At 37.2% G+C, this 21,954-nt stretch overlaps 1 protein-coding gene and 1 long non-coding RNA gene across 3 annotated transcripts in view; both read left to right on the forward strand.

The window, feature by feature from the left end:
* Positions 1-9,569: 9,569 nt before the first annotated feature.
* Positions 9,570-14,753, forward strand: SAP30 (Sin3A associated protein 30). The gene is made up of 4 exons (XM_057549292.1): positions 9,570-10,210; positions 11,737-11,862; positions 12,267-12,365; positions 14,420-14,753. Exons 1-4 carry the CDS (start codon positions 9,890-9,892, stop codon positions 14,540-14,542), a joined length of 669 nt encoding a protein of 222 aa, XP_057405275.1. The 5' UTR covers positions 9,570-9,889; the 3' UTR covers positions 14,543-14,753.
* A 6,653-nt stretch (positions 14,754-21,406) lies between these two features.
* Positions 21,407-21,954, forward strand: part of LOC103020370 (uncharacterized) — an 83,589-nt gene continuing 83,041 nt past the window's right edge. For both annotated transcript variants that reach the window (XR_009008555.1, XR_451994.2), the window contains exon 1: positions 21,407-21,496. This is a non-coding gene — a long non-coding RNA (uncharacterized LOC103020370). The remainder of the gene's footprint in view (positions 21,497-21,954) is intronic.

The raw sequence follows: 21,954 nt of genomic DNA on the forward strand, positions 1-21,954 counted from the left end.
TTTAATTTGTTTTATGGTAACAATTTCCTAGTAAATTTTCATCTTCTGTAAGAAAATTGTTTTACTCTGTTTCACAGTTTCTTACTGTATTTTTGAGTAGCTATTGTGCATATGATTTTCATAATCCTCATATTTGGATGAGTTGAATTTTCCTAGACTATTATCAGGAGGTGGAAAGAAGGGCCAGGATAGCTTTACAGAACTAATCTCTCGTGGGCTCTCTCCTCCATTGCTATAGCAAAAGAGTTACTTCCTTAAAATATGGCAACTCTGTGAAATCACATTTCCTCTGCCTCTCAGTACCTAACCTGGCTCTGAAAAGCTTCTGCACACAGTTCTCAATTTCCTGATTCATTCACAGGCTGCAGGGACCAAGGCTTTGCCTTCCAAAATAATATCACTTTTATAAAGTTATTTTACTGGTGCTTTCTAAGATCTGCTATCTCTGATTAGGCACTTTCTATCCTTCTCTCTCTCTCCCTCTTGGGTATTTGGACCCTATTCAATCTCATATCTTTCCCAAAATGTTTTCTTGAATTCCTACGTACACTTGCTGCACTGTGCTTCTGGTCTCAGTTGCCTACTACAGTGTTCACATGTAATTTTGGAGCCTTGGGGTTTTGTTAGTCAGCTGTTTGCTGAAAATTCAGTTTCCATGAACTTATTTTCATTCTCCTTGTTGCTGTGGATAGATTTCAAGAAAAGGAATAAGAAGAACTAAGCAGACCCCATGTTCTTATAGAATGATGATATAATTAATTTTTCTCCCATGTTCTCAAAAGAAATGAAGAAATTCTCTGAAAGTACTATGATTGTTGGCTTTAGATAATGAACAAGAATGTTCTGGTTATCACCAGCCTAATTAGAGCCAATTATATAGATGTTCACACCTACTCTGACATTAAGGCTATGTCTAGAAGATAATGTGACAAAGTAGTTTAATGGAAAATCATATAAGGCCTACAGTGTAGATTAAAAAATTTTAATTCAAGAGGCTCAGAGAGAAGCAGCATTTTATTCTGACATGCTAAAAAGAAAACAGTTAGTAAAATGTTTCTCCTGAACCCAGGAAACTAGAGCATTGTACGGGAATGTTTAAGAAGGTCTTATTGGATCTTATCATAATCCAGTTGGATTATGGATGAGATGTCCCAAAAATTCTTGTTTTGATCCTGGGGATATAAAGCTATGTTCAACCTATTTTTGAAGATTAATACCATTCCAAATTGGTAGTCAGCCACAGATAGTTTTGTATTTGTAGAGCAAGCTCCAGCATTACCTGGGAACTACCTCTGCATTTTGTATGCCTCACATTCTGGTGAGAAGAAAATCATGGTGGAAGCAGCAGAGATGGGCTGACCAAGATGTTAGACTCCAAACACTATTAGGTTGCAGATGTTGTTTTAACATAAACAGTACTAGTCATAGTCATAAACAAGCAACTTAAGAAAGGTGAGACAAAAGCTGAGCATTTGGCAGTCACTTGGATCTAGGCATGAGTCCAATACACATTAAGGAGGGTAACCCTAGTGAAACATCCCCCACTCTGTGACGGGACCCCCAGGAAGCATAGGCCAAAATGGGGATATGGACTATAATCATTTGTTTGACTCAGAAATCCTCAAGCATGGGTTCAGGACTATTGGAACCCTTAACGACCTGAAAGAAGGCAATGAAACTCCTCTTTGGAAGAAGAGAACATGATCCAATGCCTCAAATTATTTCCATAATTAAGTTTTCAAATAAAATGAATAGCAAACAATCAAAGATAATGGGATGAAAGAAGAGTCAAGAATTAGCCAGCACCAACAGAAACAACAGACAAAAAGACTTGATAACAAACATAGTCTTTATACCACTATGCTTGTTATGTTCATGGAAATAAGTCAAGCTTATAAATTTTGTCAAGGAACTGGAAACCATAAAAAATGACATTTAAGATTTGGAAAATAACCAAATGGGAATTATAAAACTAGAAAATAGAATAGTTAAAGGTATAAAAACTATGGGTAAATTTTAGAGCAGATTAGGCTCACCTAAAGAGAGAATGACTGACTGCAAGATAGGTTAAAAGAAACATCCCAAATGAGGGAAGGAGAGACAAAATTAAAAATAAAAAATATTGAAGATAGAGCAAGAGACATGGAGGATACACTGGGATGGCCTAATATATATATCAAACTGGAGTTCCAGAAATGAATGAGAGAATAAGGACCCAGACAATATGTGAAGAGATAATGGCTGAAAATTTCTGAGAATTGATTAAAGATGTTAATCTATAAGAAGCCCAATGAAGTACAAGCAGGATTTTAAAAAATAAAAGGCATTTTACTTTATGTGAAACCATAGAAAATCAAAGACAGAAAAAAAATTTTAAAAGAAGCCAGAAAAAAAAAAAAGGTGATTCTCAAAGGAACTTTGCATTTTCTAGAAAGAGGGCAAAGTAAAGATTAATACTGGGCTAAACAAAGTAAAGAAAACATATTATAAGTTTTAGGGTCAAAAGAATAGAAAAAGAGTGTATAATTTCCAAACTAATTGGGGGGAAGTGGGATTATAAAAAAAAATCCAAAAGAAAACAAAAAAAGGAGAATAGGGCTTCCCTGGTGGCGCAGTGGTTGAGAATCTGCCTGCTAATGCAGGGGACACGGGTTCGAGCCCTGGTCTGGGAAGATCCCACATGCCACGGAGCAGCTGGGCCCGTGAGCCACAACTACTGAGCCTGCGCGTCTGGAGCCTGTGCCCCGCAACGGGAGGGGCCGCGATAGTGAAAGGCCCGCGCACCGCGATGAAGAGCGGTCCCCGCACCGCGATGAAGAGTGGCCCCCACTTGCCGCAACTAGAGAAAGCCCTCGCACGAACCGAAGACCCAACACAGCCAAAAATAAATAAATAAATAAATAAAGTAGCTATACAATTAAAAAAAAAAAAAAAAAAAAAGGAGAATAAAAATGTAGAGTAGGCACAGCAAATATAAAGCACAAAAAGTGAAGGATTAATATGTTTGGGTTTAAATATATTGAAATATATTAGTAATTACATAACTATAAATAGACTAAAGGCCCTAGTTAAAACACAAAGATTATCAGGCCAGATTTAAAAAGAAAACATGCAAAACCACATGTTTTAGAAACATATCTAAGACATCAGGATACAGAAAGGCTGAAAGTAAAAAGATGGAAAAATATATCATGCAAACACTAAGTAAAAGACAGGTGTTGTAACTATATTGATAGCAACCAGACAGAATAGAATTTAAGGCTAAAATCATTACAGAGATTATGAAGGTCACTACAGAATGTTAAAATGTTCAGTTCTGGGTTTACATAACAGTTTTTAATTTGTATAAATAATATGGTCTTAACATATGCAGAGGAAAAATTGACAGAACTAAGAAGAGAAATAAATCTACAAGCTAAGTGGGATATTTTAATTTAGTAATTAGTTGGAACAAGGAGACAAAAAGTCTGTAAGGATACATAAGACTGATTAGTCCATTTAATAATACCCGATGGACATAAATAGAACACTGACCTAACAGCACAATATAAATTGTTTTCAAGTAGATACAGAATATTTTAAAAAATCAACCATATTCTTGGTTAAAAAGCAAACCTCATTAAATTTTAGTGGACTTAGAGATACGAGACCATCTGTATATGTTTGGAAATTAAGACATCTCCATCCAAATAATTTAGGCATCAAAAATAATCATGAAGGAATTTAGATAATATTATGATGTGTGGGATGCAGACAAAATAGTATTCATAGGGAAATGTATAGCTTCTAATGAACATATTTGTAAAGAAATTAGTAAAAGAATAGCAAAATAAACAAAGTAGAAGGAAATAATAAAAGAACTGAAATAGAAAAAAAATACCATAGAAACCATGAACAAAACTAAAATCAGTCCTTTGAAAGGTCTAATAAAACTGATAAAAACACTCTGGTGAGAAGGTAATATAGAAAAGTATCTTCATGACTTTGAAGGTACTAAGATACTAAGGAACTATTAAGTCACAAAAATGACCAGTCATAAAAGAAAAGATTGATATATTTTTTTCCACAGTAAAAGACTTTAGGGACTTCCCTGGTGGTGCAGTGGTTAGGACTCCACACTCCTGATGCAGTGGGCCGGGGTTCGATCCCTGGTCAGGGAACTAGATCCCACATGCATGCTGCAACTAAGAGTTCGCATGCCACAACTAAGGAGCCCAAGTGCCGCAACTAAGACCTGGTGCAACCAACTTAAATAAATATTAAAAAAAAAAATTAAAAGACTTTAACCAAAAGTCACCACCACAGCCAAAAGGCAAGTGATAGAGTAGGAAAGATATTTGGAATACATAACTTCGAGAAATGGCTCTTATTCAAAATATATAAAGAACTACAAATCAATAGAAAAAGTCACAAACCCAGCAGAAGAACAGCTGAAGTCCGAAATAGAAGCTTCCAAAGAGGAAAGCCCAAAGACCAATTAACATATAACCTCATTAGTAATCAGGAATACTCAGTGTAAAATCACAATGAGATACCAGACAAATCCACTGGATCGTTTAAAAAAAAAAAAAAAAGTCTTGTGGAAGTGTCAAAGTTTGGAAGTACCCAGTAAAGTTGCAGCTATGCATACTCTATGACTCAGCAATTCTGTTCCTAAATACCTGTCCTATTAAACTGTAAGCACAGAGGTATCAGGGCACATGTACAAGAATGATCATGGCAAGGTTGCTTTTAATATCCCTAAACTGGAAACAACCCCTATGTCCATCAACAATAAAATGGTTAAATAAAGTGTATTTTATTCATTCACAATGAAAAGAGCTAGTTAAGCGAGGTACAAGTATATCTTCAAGACAGGGAAGAAGCCAGAGAAAACAATAACAAAGTACACGATTCCACTTAAATAAAGTTCAAAAACACACAAAAAACTAAAAAGTCTTTTTAGAGTTCATAATTGTGCGGTAAAATTATAAAGAAAAGGCAGGTAGTGAATACCAGAAATCAGGATAGCTGCTGCTGGCCGGGAGAGGGGTTAGATGGAGGAGGAGCACATGCGGTCACTCAGGGCTGTCAATCAAGGCCAGCGGCACAACTGGTGGGACCCAATGCAAAAATCTTTTTTCTTTCTTCCGTCTTGTCTCTCTCGACCTGTCATGGTGTTTTCTAATTTGCTATTTAACGTCGCTCTCCCTTGGGTATAGCGATTCCTATTGGTCAAAGGCAGACCCTCACAAGCGCCCGCCGCCTGACCCGCAGCTCAGCGTGGGGCGGAGAGAGGGAGGGACTGCGCACCACAGCGGTCACTCCCTGCGTCAGCGCGGAGTGCTCAGGTCAGTGCAGAGATGGGCAAGGAGAGATCCTCCAGAACCCAGAAATTCAAAGATGAAAGGTTAAGAATTTCATGATGATGATGATCACTGAACCACAAGCAGAGTGGAGAGAGTAAGGGGTCGGGATGGGTGGGCTTCTGAGCCTCTGCCCTGTGCCTCTGCGCTGTTTGCATGCCCAGAAAGCTGGCCCTGTTGACAATGTTCTATTTCTTGACCTGGGTAGTAGTTATATAGATGCTTGTTTTACCAAAACTGCTTAAATTGGACATTTATGTTTTGTGCACTTTTTTGGTGTGCTTGCTGTATTTTAAACTAGGTAAAAGAAAGCATGGTATAAAGCAGCATGAGCCTTAGCTGCAATAAAATAGAATTATTCATGTATAGACATGTATATACTGGTATATGCATATAATTGTTTTTCTAGAAGGAAACACAGAACTTGTTAGCATTGGTTGCTTTTAGGGACACGGATTTGGGGAGATGAAATAGGCTTTTATTTTTCATATTGAAACTTTTTGTATTATTTGAATTTACCATCAATGTTCATGTGAAGATTATGTACTAATTTGCATATTTTGAAATTAATTTCTTTAATTGCTTATTTTGCAATAAAACCAGAAAAGTTCAATCATATTAAAAGCCTTAGAGGGAAGAAAGGCAGGGGAAAATGCTTTTTTTTTTTTTTTTTAATTTTTTTTTTTTAAATTTATTTGTTTATTTATTTATGGCTTATGTTGGGTCTTCGTTTCTGTGAGAGGGCTTTCTCCAGTTGCGGCGAGCGGGGGGCACTCTTCATCGCGGTGCGCGGGCCTCTCACTATCGTGGCCTCTCTTGTTGCGGAGCACAGGCTCCAGACGCGCAGGCTCAGTAGTTGTGGCACACGGGCCTAGCTGCTCCGCGGCATGTGGGATCCTCCCAGACCAGGGCTCAGAACCCGTGTCCCCTGCATTGGCAGGCAGATTCTCAACCACTGCGCCACCAGGGAAGCCCCGGAAAATGCTTTTTAAAGAATATTTTGAACCCTTTCAGAAAGCAAAGAATATTTTGATGATGTCAAAAACACTCTTATAATTTAGGTTTCATAAATCATTTTCCATATTGTCTATTGTGAGGTAAATTTACCATGAAGCTAATGGATGTAAGGTTCAGAGTCCCTTAAAAGGCTTGTATCTAATTTTACATTCATAATTCTTTATATTTTTCTTAAAGACCCCTCAGATTATATAAACTTGAAGCTCCCCAAAACCTGATTCCAACCTTGACTGTGAATTATACTTAGAGCAAGAAATTATTACCGGCCCTGAATATGAGGAGTTTTAGACATAAACAATGATCCATGGTTGTTAAGAAAATTTCTTTGTAGGGAGGACAGATTCACTGAAGAGATACTTTAAATCTCAAATTTACATGTCACCTACTCCAGGAATGTTTTCTACTTGTCAGAGGTGAATCATTTCCTTCTGTGTGCTAAGTCTGTACTTTTCCTCTAATTTTATTGAGGTATATGTCTTTGTCTAGGCTACTATAAGAAATAAGTACCATAGAGTAGGTGGCTTATAAACAAAAGACATTTATTTCTTACAGTTCTGGAGGGTGGGAAGTTCAAGATCAAGGTGATGACAGGTTCATGGCTGGTGAGTGTCCACTTTCTGGTTGATAGATGGGCATCTTCTCCCATGGATGGCAGGAGGAGTGAGGTTGCTCTCTAGAGCCTCTTTTCTGAGGGCACTAATCCCATTCCTGAGGGCTCCACCCTCATGGCCTAATCACCTCCCAAAGACCCTACCTTCAAATATTATCACACGAGGATTAGGTTTCAACATAGGAATTTTGTGGGGACACAAACATTCAGTCTATAGCATGTATCATGTGCTTGTTAAGCTACCTGTCTCCCCTATTAGACTGTGAGCTCCAAAATGGCTAGGACCCTCTCCCAATTATTTTTGTATCCCCAGAGCCTAGAAAAGATCCTAGCATGCAATAAATGAGTGACTGAAACTTCTGAAAACACTGTATTGTCTGTAAAGGAAGCATAGCCACAATTCATAACTTTAGTAAAATTCATATGAAATTGATATATAACTATACCGTACATGAACTGATTTGATCACATTTGCAGAAGGTAGACTACAAACTTTTTTTTTTTAGACTATAAACTTTTAAGGGCAAGAACCAAACAATTTTAAATTATATAAAATTACAAAAAAATATGAAAATCCAATATCCCAATGTTTGCCTTATACTGTTTTTAACAAACAAAAACTTAACAAATGGAAACCACCTTTTAGCCATTCCCAGATACCATCCATTGGCCTCTCTAAGAGATGACCACCACCTTGAAGCTGGTGTGTGTCCATTCTATCCATATAGTCTCATTTTTACTATTTAAGAAAATATATCTATAAACAATAGGTAGTATTATTCTGCGTTTTAATACTTTAAGCCAACAATATCTAAATACACATATGATGTGAGCCACATGTGTAGTTTTAAGTGTTATAGTAGGCACATTTTGAAAAATGGAAACAGGTAAATTTTAATGTTTTATTTAACCCAGTATAGCCAAAATATAATCATTTGACCATGTAATCAATATAAAAATTGTTACTAAGCTAATCAATATTCTTTTAAAAAAGTCTGGTACTAAGTCTTTGAAATCCTGCTGGTAGTTTATCCATACCGGCTCATTACAGTTCAGATGCTAAGTTTAGATTTCATAAAATTTAAGTTGAAAAAATAGATTCCTATCCAAGTTGTTCCAAACATATTTAAGAGTTTTCCAATAACTGAAATCAGTTTTAAAAATTTAAATGAATTAAAATTAACAATTCAGTTTTTCAGTCACAATAACCACATTTCGAGTGCTCAATATCCACATAAGGCTAGCAGACACACTGTTGGAAAGTGCAGCTTGAAAAGATAACACAAATACTCACCATTCAGCATCTTTCTTTTGCCCACTACATTTTTTTTTTCTTTCTTTGCTATATCCTAAAACATAAGTGCACAGATGGACGGAATGGCTTTGAATTTCAGAGCAGATGACAGTTTATATTTTTAAAAAATCATCTATCAATAAGTTTACTCAGTAAATATAAAAGAACTTTCAAAAAACCCTACTGCTTTCTATCTTTGTTTAAACAATGGGATTGTTAAACAGGATATACGTACTGATAAATAATGACGCGCTGCAATTAGCAAAGGCGCACCCTTCGTACCAGCCTCTCCCAACCTTCCACCCCGCCCTCCACACGCACGCACCCACACGTACACATGCACACGCGCGCGCACAGACACGTACACAGACACGAGCGCGCGCGCGCCCCGACGACCCCGGAGCTGCGCTTTCCCTGCGCTCTCGGCCGGGCGCGCGCCTTCGGGCTCCGGGAGCCCCAGGCTGACCGAGACTCGGAGGGGCTACACGTCCCTTTTATAATGCTATTAGACCGCCTCCCATTTCCCTCGAGGAGAAAGCGGAGAGGCAGGGGGTGGAAACGAAAAGCAGCCCCGTTAAGTCCACTTGTCAGGAGCTCCACCTCAAGAAGCCGCAGTGTGCGCCCCGCAAGCCAGCGCGTTCCTCGCAGGGACAATGCGAGGATCTGGAGGCGGCCTCCAGCCCGACATCGGCCCCATCCTGGCGCGGAGGTCGGGACGCGCGTTTCCCCCTGGCAGGCGCCCTCAGACAGTCTGGGGCGTCAGTCGGCGGAACTGCTATCAGATCCCGTGGTGTTAGCTGCGGGACCTCCGGGACCCGAAGAACGCCAGGGCGCCCGTTCTCCTCGGTCTGGGTTTCCCACAAAAACGTAGTCACATCAAAAACTTTTTCCACAGATACGAAAACAGCCCGAAACTTTTTTCCCACAAGCTCCCTCCACTTCCCTCCTACTCCCGCCCCCCGCGTTTTGTGCTTCGCCTCAGGAGTTGAGTGACCTCTTCGTGCAGAATGCCAGCTCTGCAAAATTCAGGACCTAAACACAGCCCAACTTCCCGGGAGAGACCAGAAACAAGAAAACGTCGCAACCCCAACCACACGCCCCTTGTTTTCCCTGTGTTTCACCAAAAAAAAAAAAAAAAAGGCCCGACCCGCCTCCGCGCCATGAATGCTGGGATAAGTAGTTCCCCTAAACCGCGAAGCGCTGGGTCAGATTGGAGCTGAGGTTGGCTCCCCGGAAGAAAACTACGGTTCCCATGGTGCCATGCGACAGAGTGGAAGGGGCGGGACGGGCAAGGGCGCAACGCGCTTGCGCAGGTCGAGGGCCGGAGGGAGGCGGAGGCGCTGTGGTCCAACTGCTGAGGAGTCTCCATGTGACAGTGAGCGGCGTCCCGGCTCCAGGCGACGCCAGATTCTGGTTTCCGACCCCAAGTCCCGTCCACTGTCCCGGCGCCAGCAGACACCGGCAGGCCGGGGGCCCGCGGTGTTGTCCGGAGGCCGCGGGCGCAGAGTGAGTAGCCGCCGCCGGACAGGTGCCTGAGGGACCGCCTAGACCCCGACGTCTCCCGAGAGGCGAGCGGCGCGGCGAGCGGGGCTTCTGTCAGCGCGGCGCCGCGAGCGTGGGGACATGAATGGCTTCACGCCCGAGGACATGAGCCGCGGCGGGGACGCGGCCGCCGCCGTGGCCGCCGTGGTCGCCGCTGCCGCCGCCGCCGCCGCCGCCTCGGCCGGGAACGGGGCCGGAGCGGGCGCTGGGGCCGAGGTGCCGGGCGCCGGGGGGGTCACGGCGGCGGGGCCCCCGGGAGCGGCCGGGCCGGGCCCGGGGCAGCTGTGCTGTCTGCGCGAGGACGGCGAGCGGTGCGGCCGGGCGGCGGGCAACGCCAGCTTCAGCAAGAGGATCCAGAAGAGCATCTCCCAGAAGAAGGTGAAGATCGAGCTGGATAAGAGCGTAAGTGACGGCGGGACGGGCCTGCCCTGCGCGCCCCACGGGCGCTCGGGGAGCGGAGCAGACGCGACGTCGGTGGGGTGCGGGGCCCCCGGACCTGGGCGCAGCGCGAGCCCGTTCTGGCGTCTCTAGTAGGAAGCAAACAACAAAGTGCTGCAACTCGGCCCTCCGCCCGCAGCCGACAGGCTCGCGCGCCGCGGACCCGCGCCCTGCCTCCCCCTCCTCCTCCGCGGGGGCCGGGACGCGAAACAAAGGGGGCGGCCGAGCAGAGGGCCCGGAGTAGCTGTTCTGCAGCCCGGCGGCTCCTTGTGGAACGGAGGCGCCTTCTTTGTTTTGCTGCCCGAGCCGGCGCTCGGCCCCGGGGAGTAGCTCCCCCGGTCTGGGGACAGTGGAGTCCTGGTAGGGCCTGACGCCGCGGGCGACGAGGATCCCGTTCCCCGTCCCGCGGGCGCGGGTGCAGCGGACGCCTGGCTGCGAGCCGAGCGGCTGTGTCAGCATCCCGGGCGGCCGCTCCCAACGTGGGGAGCGCGCGGCCTCTGCGGTTTTGCCCTCGGGTTGGCAGCCATCAGGGTTTCTTTCTTCGTCCTTTCGCACGTCTGTTCTTTTGACCGTCGCTGAGGTTTTTAGAAACGGCCATTTGAACTTTTCGGAGCTCTGGGCGGCGGTAATAAATAACAAAATGCCAGAACCGGCACACATCGTGCATCTTTTTAGCTTGCACTTAGCTTAGAGGTTAATTTAAAAGCCTATGAGCTCAGTCCTCAATTGTTTGTTTTTTTTAAGGAGTAACTGCTAATGTACGAAACCTGGTATTTCAGATGTTACCGTACAGCTCTCAGAACTATGTAATTAAAGTTTTTGAAAAGTTTATTTGGGATACTTTCTGCCTATTCAGTTAGTTCCTCCGTCGTGTTCATGAGAAACTTTTCAGGTGTACTTGAATAATTTCACATTGCTTTGGTTGGAAAAACGTATTACTGATAAATGCATTTAATACGCAGAGGAGTTCATAATTCAAATTTAAATTTAGGATGTGAAATCAGCAACTTATTTGTAAAAATGGGTAGTTTTGTGCTCGATTATAATTTGAGTATTAAGTTAGCAAGGTTAGGAAGCATACATTACGGTATTTTACAATGCTCTTTAAGTAGAGAAAATGCTATCAAATAGCAACATTGTGAACAGCATCATTTTTCCCTTGTTAACAAAAACAGCATGACTGAACTAATCTAGTTCACCATCGCTGCAATTTGAATCCAGACGGTAGGGATTTCTCGTTCTTCTCTGCGTCTCGCTTCCCTTACTGGCACCTCTCCCCGCCCCACCCCCAGTCCTCTTAACAATATTGCCAGACGTGGTGGGTTTTAACTGGGTTCAGGACTGAAGTAGAAAGAAACGTGCGTTGTCTTAACAATGGCCTGTTTGGACTGTTGTTTTTATTTTTAATAATTCACTGTGAAATGTATTTTTAATACATAGACACATTTTACGGCAATCATTAAGTAGTCTGTGAAACTTTTCTGTTTCAGGCAAGGCATCTTTACATTTGTGATTATCATAAAAACTTAATTCAGAGCGTTCGAAACAGAAGAAAGAGAAAAGGGAGTGATGATGATGGAGGAGATTCACCTGTTCAAGATATTGATACTCCAGAGGTAGGTGAAAGTTTCGTATGTTAAATGTAAATCTTAAGTGCTCCATTCTGAAAGTTTTATTTTAAAAATATGAACAAATTTTAAAAATACTTAAAGCATTTGAGAAATCTGAAAATGAAAGCAAAATTAAATATGGCCAGTTAACATGCAGTTACACAATTGGACTTGTTACAGTTTCAATTGACAACTCTTAGAGCTCTGTTGTCTTATAAGTTCTTTTTTTTGGTCCCTGGTCTTTTTTTGGTCCCTGCTCAAAAGATTGAAGTGTTTAATACATTTGTAGTTTTGGTTATATAAAACGCATTTTAAATAATGGAGTTAAGTTTTCATTGTGTTGAAATTGCATTGTTGTTATATATAACAAAGCTAAGTCTTTTAACAAATGATATGTTAATTTTTTCCAGGTTGATTTATACCAATTACAGGTGAATACACTTAGAAGATACAAAAGACACTTCAAACTCCCAACCAGACCAGGACTTAATAAAGCCCAGCTTGTGGAGGTATATATGAGTTTTAAGCTATTTAACCTTTAAATGAGCCTGTTCATACAAAAAAGGGTCATTAAATGCTAATGACATTATTAATGTAGCATATATAACAATACCTTTTATCAGTAGTTAGAAAAATCAAAGTTAGTAAAAAATCTATTGTGGAAGAATCTAGTTGCCTAGAAATGTTTGTCTACCACTTAGGAAATTCCTTTGTGTAATGACTACTCAGTGGATTCTGTGCAGTTTTCTAAGAATCTTCCAATAATGACTTTCAGAAATAGTGAGTGAAAGTTTTTTTAATTCTCATTCTGGAAACCTGTTTATTTTAAAATTCTATTTGTTAAGTAAACATTTATTGAACACCTAATTGAGGCATAATAAAATAAATTAATAAGCTTTGATGTCTTCATTAGAATTTATTTTTTGAAGTTTTTGATGGAGTAGGTTTTACAGATAAGCCCCTAAACAGTATTCCCATACCTGGCTGATTTAACTATTTCAGAACTTGTCCTGGTTGCTGTTAGTTTTATTTGAAGCACCCATGTTTTTACATCTAGAAGATGCAAAGACTTGTATCCAAGCTTTTACTTATAGTTTCTTGATATAGGACTTGTAGTCCTTCAGTGAATTTTGGAAAATTGAGTGTGTTTGTGTTCTCAGGAAATAATAGAGCCAAGAAATCTGTACATCATATTAAGATATTTATAGATTTATATGTTTGTACTTCTGTCATATTTAAAATAAAAATGCTTAACCTATTCGACAGGATATAAATAAATATATAAATCAGTTTTCTCATATTCTTCAGCTTGAATTTAGTAATCCAACATTTTCTAAAATGTGCATATTGAATAAGATAGAAGATGAGTAGAATGCTTTTAACATTAAGATCCAGTATATTAACACTTTAGCCAGAGCTGCTGCTTTCCTTCTTGCCTAGGCAACAAAAATCTAATTTTTCTTTAAATTTGATTTAAAAGATCACATCCTTTTTGGATTGTATAGTACATTAATATAACATAAATATAGATATTGCCTGCCATGATGAAACTATATTGATATATATACAGTTACTAATCAAGTGAAGGTACCTTTGTTTTGGGACAAATGAGAACCGAAGAAATGATTATTTTAAATGTTACATTTAAATGTATATATTTTTTAAATGCAGAAATCCAACGAAGTTTTTGATAATCTGATCTTCTTTTTAAAAAGTTAAATTATTTCTAGAGCTATTTTCTTTTTTAGAAATGAGAAATCCAAATAGTCACGAGTGTTATAACTTACTCAGAAATGCAGATATTTACAAATGATTCCAGAGTTGAGTGACTGTCCTCCTTAAGTCTCTTAATTATCTTTCTCTTTAAGAAGTTTTATCTTCTAGAATCTAAATATGCATATCAGCGCCCCAGTTTAGTCTGTTATACTTCTATTGGTAGTTGCAGTGCACAGAATGAAAAGGCAAGAAAGCAGGTAAACATTCTTCAGTGGACATCCCTTTTTCCCTTCTCATTTTCCATCAGTTTTTATTCAGAATAATTTTCAGGGAACCTTAACAAAAAATATTGCCAATGAATGAATGAATGAATGTAAGTTGTAGCAGACATATTTGTAAGATAATTCATGATTTGTTTCTATAGTACCAAAACTTTTTCAACTTAATGTTTATCCTTTTTCCATAAGTAGAGACTAAACCATTATATGATGCATGTGGACTCCTACATTCTGTTCTATTTCATTGATATTTGAAGTTTAAAAGTAAAACTGCTAATTCCTAATCTAGATCTCAGTTATAAAATTCAAAATAAGTAAAAGGAAATACATATTGTAATTAATATATAGTTAATTGAGTGGGCCAAGGGATCCTTTGAAATCACGCTATCTCTTGTTCATAATAGCTTACTCTTATATACTTTTCATCCTGTTGGTTCTTTGTTAAATTTATTTTTAAAAGGAAATAGCTCTTATCACACTTTTTCTTTTGATGACAGTATTTTTTACCTAGTTTATAGAATCTGTTAATATCTATAATTTAATTTCCTCAATTTTTTTTTTCTTTATAGATAGTTGGTTGCCACTTTAGGTCAATTCCAGTGAATGAAAAAGACACCTTAACATATTTCATCTACTCAGTGAAGAATGACAAGAACAAGTCAGATCTCAAGGTTGATAGTGGTGTTCACTAGGAGAGATGGAATTGAGAGTAAGACTTGGATGTTCATGTTAAGACTGCTTACTGCTTTTTCACATGTAGAAATGTTCCTTGTGTATTTTTTCTACAGAAGATTTTCTCTGGTTTTATTTTCTTTGTTTCTGACTCTAATAATTAGTTGGAAACTCATGTAAAATGAGCTTTCCTAGATTAAACAATATTTTAAATAAAGGTTATTACTATTATAGTTGCTTCAGTGTATTTATTTTGTGAAACTTGATTTTATTTTAAACTGACTTTTAGGGACCAGTATTAATTGAGATTTTAATGTGAAGATCATTTTGTTACCTTTTTTCTTTTTTCTTTTTTTTAATTCTGAGGAACTAACAGAAGTAACAGATGTAGCACATTTGCTTTCTCTGGGACAGTCTGATTTGGAATTAAGGATATCCTAAATAGTATTATTTTTTAAAGTGCTTTTTAGTACTAACAGGTTTGAAATATCAGGAGGAACAAATAGTTTAATGCCTGCCTCTTTCCAAAGAAGACGTAATGTGTCAGCAAAGGTAAACACAGTGCTGAAAATTGAAATCTGAACATAGAATTAAATAGTTTGTTGTTTCTTTAAATTTTGTTTTAGTGGAAAGGTATTTATATGGCACAAATATAGAAAGAACCTCTGCACTGCCCCTTAATTTTCAGTCATGTTCTGTACTGCTTACACTGCAAATTAAAGCTAATAAATTGGAGAGATCTAGAAATCTAACAAGATCTTACAATTTTGGTCATACATAGCTCTGACTTGAGTTCTATTTTATTTCCTTTTTATATTTCATTCTCTATCAGTTTTCTCTTAAATATTTTTAACCTCTGCTTTTCCTGAGATTGTATTATTTAACCAGGGTCTTAGAGTTACAAATCAAATTTATAGCTTGTGACATCAGAACAGAACAACAGTTTCAGTGAAGTGTTCTAAGATTGTGGTACAAATTTCAGGATGGAAATGGCCGAGACCATTAATGTAGCTCAGGATATCTCAAGGTTGACATTTGGGCCTGATAATTCTTTATTGTGGGAGGCTGTCCTGTGTGTTGTAGGTTTGGCGGCCTCACCGGAGTCCACACACTAGAGCCAGCAGAGCTCCAAAAGTGATAACCAAAAATATATCTAGACACTGTCAAATGTCCCTGGTGGGGACAGAATCACCCCTGATTGGGAACTGCTATGTAGCCAAATTTAAAGAACATACTGGTTCAATAGAAGGTGAGTCTGTGTATTTTTAAGTGTTCTGAGTGTATTGACAGCTAGAAAATAATGGTGAGCTCTAAGGCTACTGGTCTTTGTTCTTGCTGTGACCATTTAAAGATTTACTTGCTACTTTATTGATGAGCCAGAGCTTGTAATAATTGGTATTACAGAAACCTCTGGTTTCCAGTACTCCAGAAATCTCCATGAGAAGTTTTTTTCTTAGCTGTATGAAGATGAACCACATAGCTACAAGATGTGGTGGTTTATTTGAAGAAAGTATTACCTCTATATTTTATATTTTTACCTAAATCTATAAAGACTTAGTTTTTCAATAGAAACTTGTCTGTAGGCTTATTTTTTCCTATAAAACCACACTCCATTCTTATGAAAAAGCTTGAAATTATTTGCTGACATTAAAATGTATGTTTATGAATACAATGAATCAATGTTAGTTTCATACAATTATGTGCATAAAATGTAGTTGTATAAAAAAGTGAAAGAATAAGAGTTGAGTGTTGATTATCCAGTGAAATTAAATCCTCGTTAGAGCAATTTAAAACGTGAAAAATTGAGAACTTAAGAGCCTCCCCAAAGATGAGAGACTCAGGAAGCTGCAGTGTAAAAGTTTTACATAAAAATTTTAATTCTTTGCTGTTGGGTTTTAAAAATTACGAGTTTAGAGCACCAGGAAAAGAATCCAAATTTGACTACCATTGGGGTAGAATGTGTAGCAGCAGCTCAAGAAATAAGTTATTTGGTAACTACCTTCTACTGAATAATTTAGTAAAAGGCCAAAAATTAATGTCTGAAATTTCTTAAGAAAGTAAGCTCTATTATTTCTACATAAAGCTTTTTTTAAAATTGAAGTTAGCCACTTTAAAGTGTACAATTTGGTAGTATTTAGTGTATTCACAATGTTGTGCAACCACCAGCTCTATTTTAAAAACTTTTCCTTACCCCATAGAAACACTGATAAGTAACTACTCCCAATTCCACCTCTTCCCATCCCCTGTTAACCTCTAATCTTTCTTTCGCTATGGACTTGCCTATTATGGATATACCATATAAAGGGAATCATGCAATACATGTCCTTTTGTTTCTGGATTTTTTTTGCTTTAATATTTTCAAGGTTTATCTAAATTGCAGCATATATTAGTAGTTTTTGCTTTTTATGGCTGAATAACATTCTATTGTGTGAATTTGTTTTTCCAATCATCCATTGATTGGAAAATTTGTTTTTCACAATTTGTTTTTCCAATTTGTTTTTCCAATCACAATTGGAAAATCACAATTTGTTTTTCCAGTCATCCATTGATGGACATTTAGACATTTGGATTTCCACCTTTGGCTATTATGAATAATGCTGCTATAAACATTCGTGTACAAATTTCTGTGTGGACATGTCTTCATTTTTCTTGGATATATATCTAGGAGTGGAGTTGCTGAGTCACATGGTAATTCTATAACGTTTTGAGGAACCTCCAAACTTTTCCATAGTGGCTGTATCATTGTACATTCCTAACAGCTATTTCTCCAAATTGCTAATACTTGTATTTCCTTTTTTTTTTTTTTTTTTTTTTAATTAAAGCCATCCTACTAGGTGCGAAGTGGTATCTCACTGCGGTTTTGATTTACATTTCTTTTCAGTTCCTTTGTTCATTTTTAAATTGGGTTGTTTTTGTTGTTGCTGAGTTGTAGGAGTTCTTTATTCTAGGTATTGACTCTACATCCAATATATGATTTACAAATATTTTCTCCCATTCTGTAGATTGCCTTTTCACATTCTTGTTAATGTTCTTTGATGCATAAAAGTTTAAAATTTTTATTTAGTACAATTAATTTTTTTCTTCTGTTGCTTATACTTTTGGTGTCAAGCCTAAGAATCCATTGCCAAATCCAAGGTTATAAAGATTAGCCCGTATGTTTTTTCTAGGAATTTTATAGTTTTAGCTCTTATATTTAGGGCATTGACCCATTTTGAGTCAATTTTTGTATATGGAATGAGGTAGAGTTCCAGCTTCATTCTTTTGAATGAGGTTATCCAGTTGTTCCAGCAGTATTTGTTGAAGAGACTGTTCTTTCCCCACTGAATGGTCTTGGCACCTTTGTCAAAAATCAATTTGCCATAGGTGTTTTGGTTTATTTCTATATTCTCAATTCTGTTCCTTTGGCCTATATTTCTATTAAGCCAGTACCATACATATTTGAGTACTGTAGCCTTGTAGTAGGTTTTAAAATCAGAAGGTGTGAGTCCTCCCACTTTGTTTTTCTTTTTCAGTATTGTTTAGGATATTTGGGGCCCCTTGCAGTTCCATATGAATTTGAGGATTGGCTTTTCTATTTCTGCAAAAAAAAAAAAAAAGACCATTAGAATTTTGATGATTGTACTGAATCTGTAGATCGCTTGACAGTTGCCGTCTTAAAAATGTTAAGTATTTCAATCCGTGAACATGGATTATCTTTCCATTACTTTTAGGTCTTCTTTAATTTCTTTCTATAAGGTTTTGCAGTTTCCAGTGTACAGGTCTTTCACCTCCTTGGTTAAATTTATTCATGATATTTTATCCTTTTTGATGTTATTATAAATGGAATTGTTTTGTTAATCTTTTTTTGGATTGTTCCTTACTGGTATATAAAACACTGATTAGTATGTGTTGACCCTGCACCTGTGCTGAATTCATTTATTAGCTCTAGTAGTATTTTTGTGGATTTTATGATATTTTCTATATATGGAATCATGTTATCTTTAGAGTTAATTTTACATCTTCCTTTTTAATTTGGATGCTTTTTATTTATTTTTCTTGCCGAATTGCTCTGACTAGGACTTATAGTACAATGTTGAGTAGTAGGGATGAAAACAGGCATCCTTGTCTTGTTCTTTATCTTATGAAGACAGCTTTCAATCTTTCACCATTGAGTATAATGTTAGTTGTGGATATATCGTAAATGCTCTTTATTTTATTAAGGAAGTTTTCTTCTATTCTTAGTTTGCTGAGTTTTTTAATCATGAAAGGGTGTTGAATTTCGTCAAATACTTTTTCTATAACTGTTGAAGTAATCATGTTTTCCCCCTTTTTGTTCTGTTAATTTAGTGTATTACATTGAATTGTTTTCTTTGGTTGAACTACCCTTGCATTCCTGGGATAAATATCACTTGGTCATGGTGTATAATCCTTTTAGGGTGCTGTTAGGTTTGGTTTGTTAGTATTTTGTTGAACATTTTTACATCTATATTCATAAGGGATATTGTTCTATAGTTTCTTCTGCTGTCTTTATCTGACTTTGCTATCAGGATAATGCTGGCCTCATTGAATGTGTTAGAAAGTGTTCTCTCCTTTTCTGTTTTTTGGAAAAATTTGAATAGGAGTGACGTTAATTTATTTTTTAAAAGTTTGATTGAATTCACTAGTGAAACCATCTGGTCCGGGACATTTCTTTGATGGAAAATTTTTGATTATTGATTCAACCTCTTTACTTTATTAGGACAGTTGAGGTTTTCTATTTATTCTTGAGTCAACTTTGGTAATTTTGTGTTTCTAAGAATTTGTCCATTTCATCTAGTTTATTCAATTTGTTGTCATACAATTGTTCATAGTGTTCTCTTATAATACTTTTAATTTCTGTAAGGTTGGTTGTAATGTCCCTGCTTTTATTTGTAATTTTAATTATATGTGCTTTCTCTCTCTTTTTTTTTTTTTTAGTAGTCGAGCTGAGGGTTTGTCAATTTTGTTGATATTTTATTTGGTTTCATTGATTATTATTTTTCTATTCTCCATTTCATTTATTTCTGCTCTAATCTTTATTATTTTCTTTCTTCCACTGGCTTTGGATTAAGTTTGCTCTTCTTTTTCTAGTTTCTTAAGGTGCAAAGTTCAGTTGATTTGAGATCTTTCTTCTTTATTAATGTATATGTTTGCAGCTATAAATTTCTCTCTGAGTACTTCTTTTGCTGCATCCTATAAGTTTGGTATGTTTTATTTTTGTTTTCATTCATCTCAAAGTATTTTCTGACTTTCCTAGTTCTTTCTTCTTTGACTCATTGGTTGTTAAGGATGCATTGTTTAATTTCCACATATTTGTGGATTTTCCTGTTTTTCTTCTGTTATTGATTTCTAGCTTCATTCCATTATGGTTAGAGAAGATAGTTTGTATGATTTCAGTTTTTTTAATTTATGGAAAATTGTTTTATGGGCTAACAGACTATCCTGAAGAATGTTCCATGTGCACTTGAGAAGAATGTGTATTCTGCAATCGTTGGGTGAAGTGTTCTGTATATGTCTCTTAGGTCTAGATGGTTTAGGGTATTGTTCAAGTCCTCTGTTTCCTTTTTAATCTTCTGTCTAGATGTCTATCCATTATTTAAAGTAAAGTATTGAGACCTCCAACTATTATTGTAGAACTATTTCTCCTTTCAGTTCTGTCAGTGTTTCCTTCATATATTTTCTGGCTCTGTTGTTTGATGCATATATATCTATAATTTTTATATCTTGTTGTGGATTGACCCTTTTAACTATAAAATGTCTTTCCTTGTCTCTTGTACAATTTTTTTAATTTAAAATCTATATTGTCTGATATTTATATAGCCATGCCAGCCAGCTCTCTTTTATCTGCTATTTGTATGGATTTACATAGTTTTGATAGCAAAATTCAGATTATGATCTCGGCAAGTGATGGTGGTTCAAAAATAAATTTTTGTCATGTTATTGCTTATTTATTTAACTGGAGTTAGTTTAAAAGTGTCAAGAAATGTCTTATGTATGATATATTTTTTTTTAAGTGTGTGTACTGTTTACTATAGAATTTATTCTTTGGGGATTAGGAAATTTCTTGTATTTCTTTGTAGCTAAAAGCTGATACTATAAACTTTAGTTTACTCTATGTGTCATGTCCCAGTTGCATTTATAGTCTACATAGTCAACTATAGTTCTCAAATAATAACCATATTAATTGCTACTAGATTATCATATATGTGTTTGTGTGTGTGTGTATTGTGTGTGTGTGTGTATTCCCTTTAATGTATATTTAAAGTAGACATCAAGTCAGTTTTATACCCATAATACCCAACAGACTTACGTTTTGACTTCTAAAACTCTGGAAATGGAGATCACATATACTTCTTTCGTTGAAAATTTACTATAGGTTTTTATTTGTAAAATTCTGAGAGTATATTGGCTACATGTATGCCATGCATTTCTCTCCAGGTATACCACTATACAAAGCTGAGCACATTTTGTTGATACCATTCTATAGAAGTAAATTGAGGAAGCTAATTCAATGTCAATTTACTATACTTTTCTAATATCAGTTTCTCTTTAATTCTTTGACAGAAAAGTTTAGGTTTAGGTGGTTAATGCAGTATGATTTAGAAACATATGAATTTGATAATTTTTTCCTTTTGGGAAAATTATTTTAAAGCCCATAGTATTTTACTGGTAAGATTATTTACATTTTAAAAGTACCTGTCATAATACTTTGCTAAAACAATTTATTATTGAAAGAATTCATGTGTATCTCTGGGCAATTATAAGGAAGTTAAGGTTGCAGAATGAGCTGTGAATGTTCTTACCTGTCGTCTCCCTCTAAGAGTTGTTGCTCATTGTTTTGTTTCTCCATGTTGCTTCCAATTCTCTAATAATCCTTTAGGATTAGTACCTAATCCCAGCAAACAAAAATTTTCAAGGAGTCCCTATGGATTATGATGAGGAAAAGAAAAATTTTATCAAGAAGAGATGAGCTATTAGTAAGTATTACTGTCAGCTTTGTGCTCAGCACCATGGAATTCATAGTAAGAACAAGAATATAGAAAGTCAAAGATAAAAATACAGATTGTTATTCATTTAAGCATTTAACATATATGAGCTATCTGAAATGTACTTGTCGCATACAAGTAAAAGTTTGCTTTCCTAAAAAGGAAATAGATTATCTGATGCTATTAAATAAAGTAGTGGTAAAGACTCTAGATGCTAGAGGAAAACTGGTCAAATTCAAAACCTGGCTTTGCTGCTCTGATAATGTAACTTAATATGAGCTACTTAATCTCTAAGCCTTGGCATTTTTGTCCATAGAGCAGGGATTGTGATAGTACCTATCTAATTCAGTTGAAAGACAGTGTTTACCACAATAGTACATTTTTAATAAAAGCTTAGTTGTCTTCTGTTGTAGCTAAAAGCTATTGAAAAAATAAAGGATCTATTCATT

This window comes from Balaenoptera acutorostrata, chromosome 6, assembly GCF_949987535.1.
Source record: "Balaenoptera acutorostrata chromosome 6, mBalAcu1.1, whole genome shotgun sequence".
Lineage (NCBI taxonomy): Eukaryota > Metazoa > Chordata > Mammalia > Artiodactyla > Balaenopteridae > Balaenoptera > Balaenoptera acutorostrata.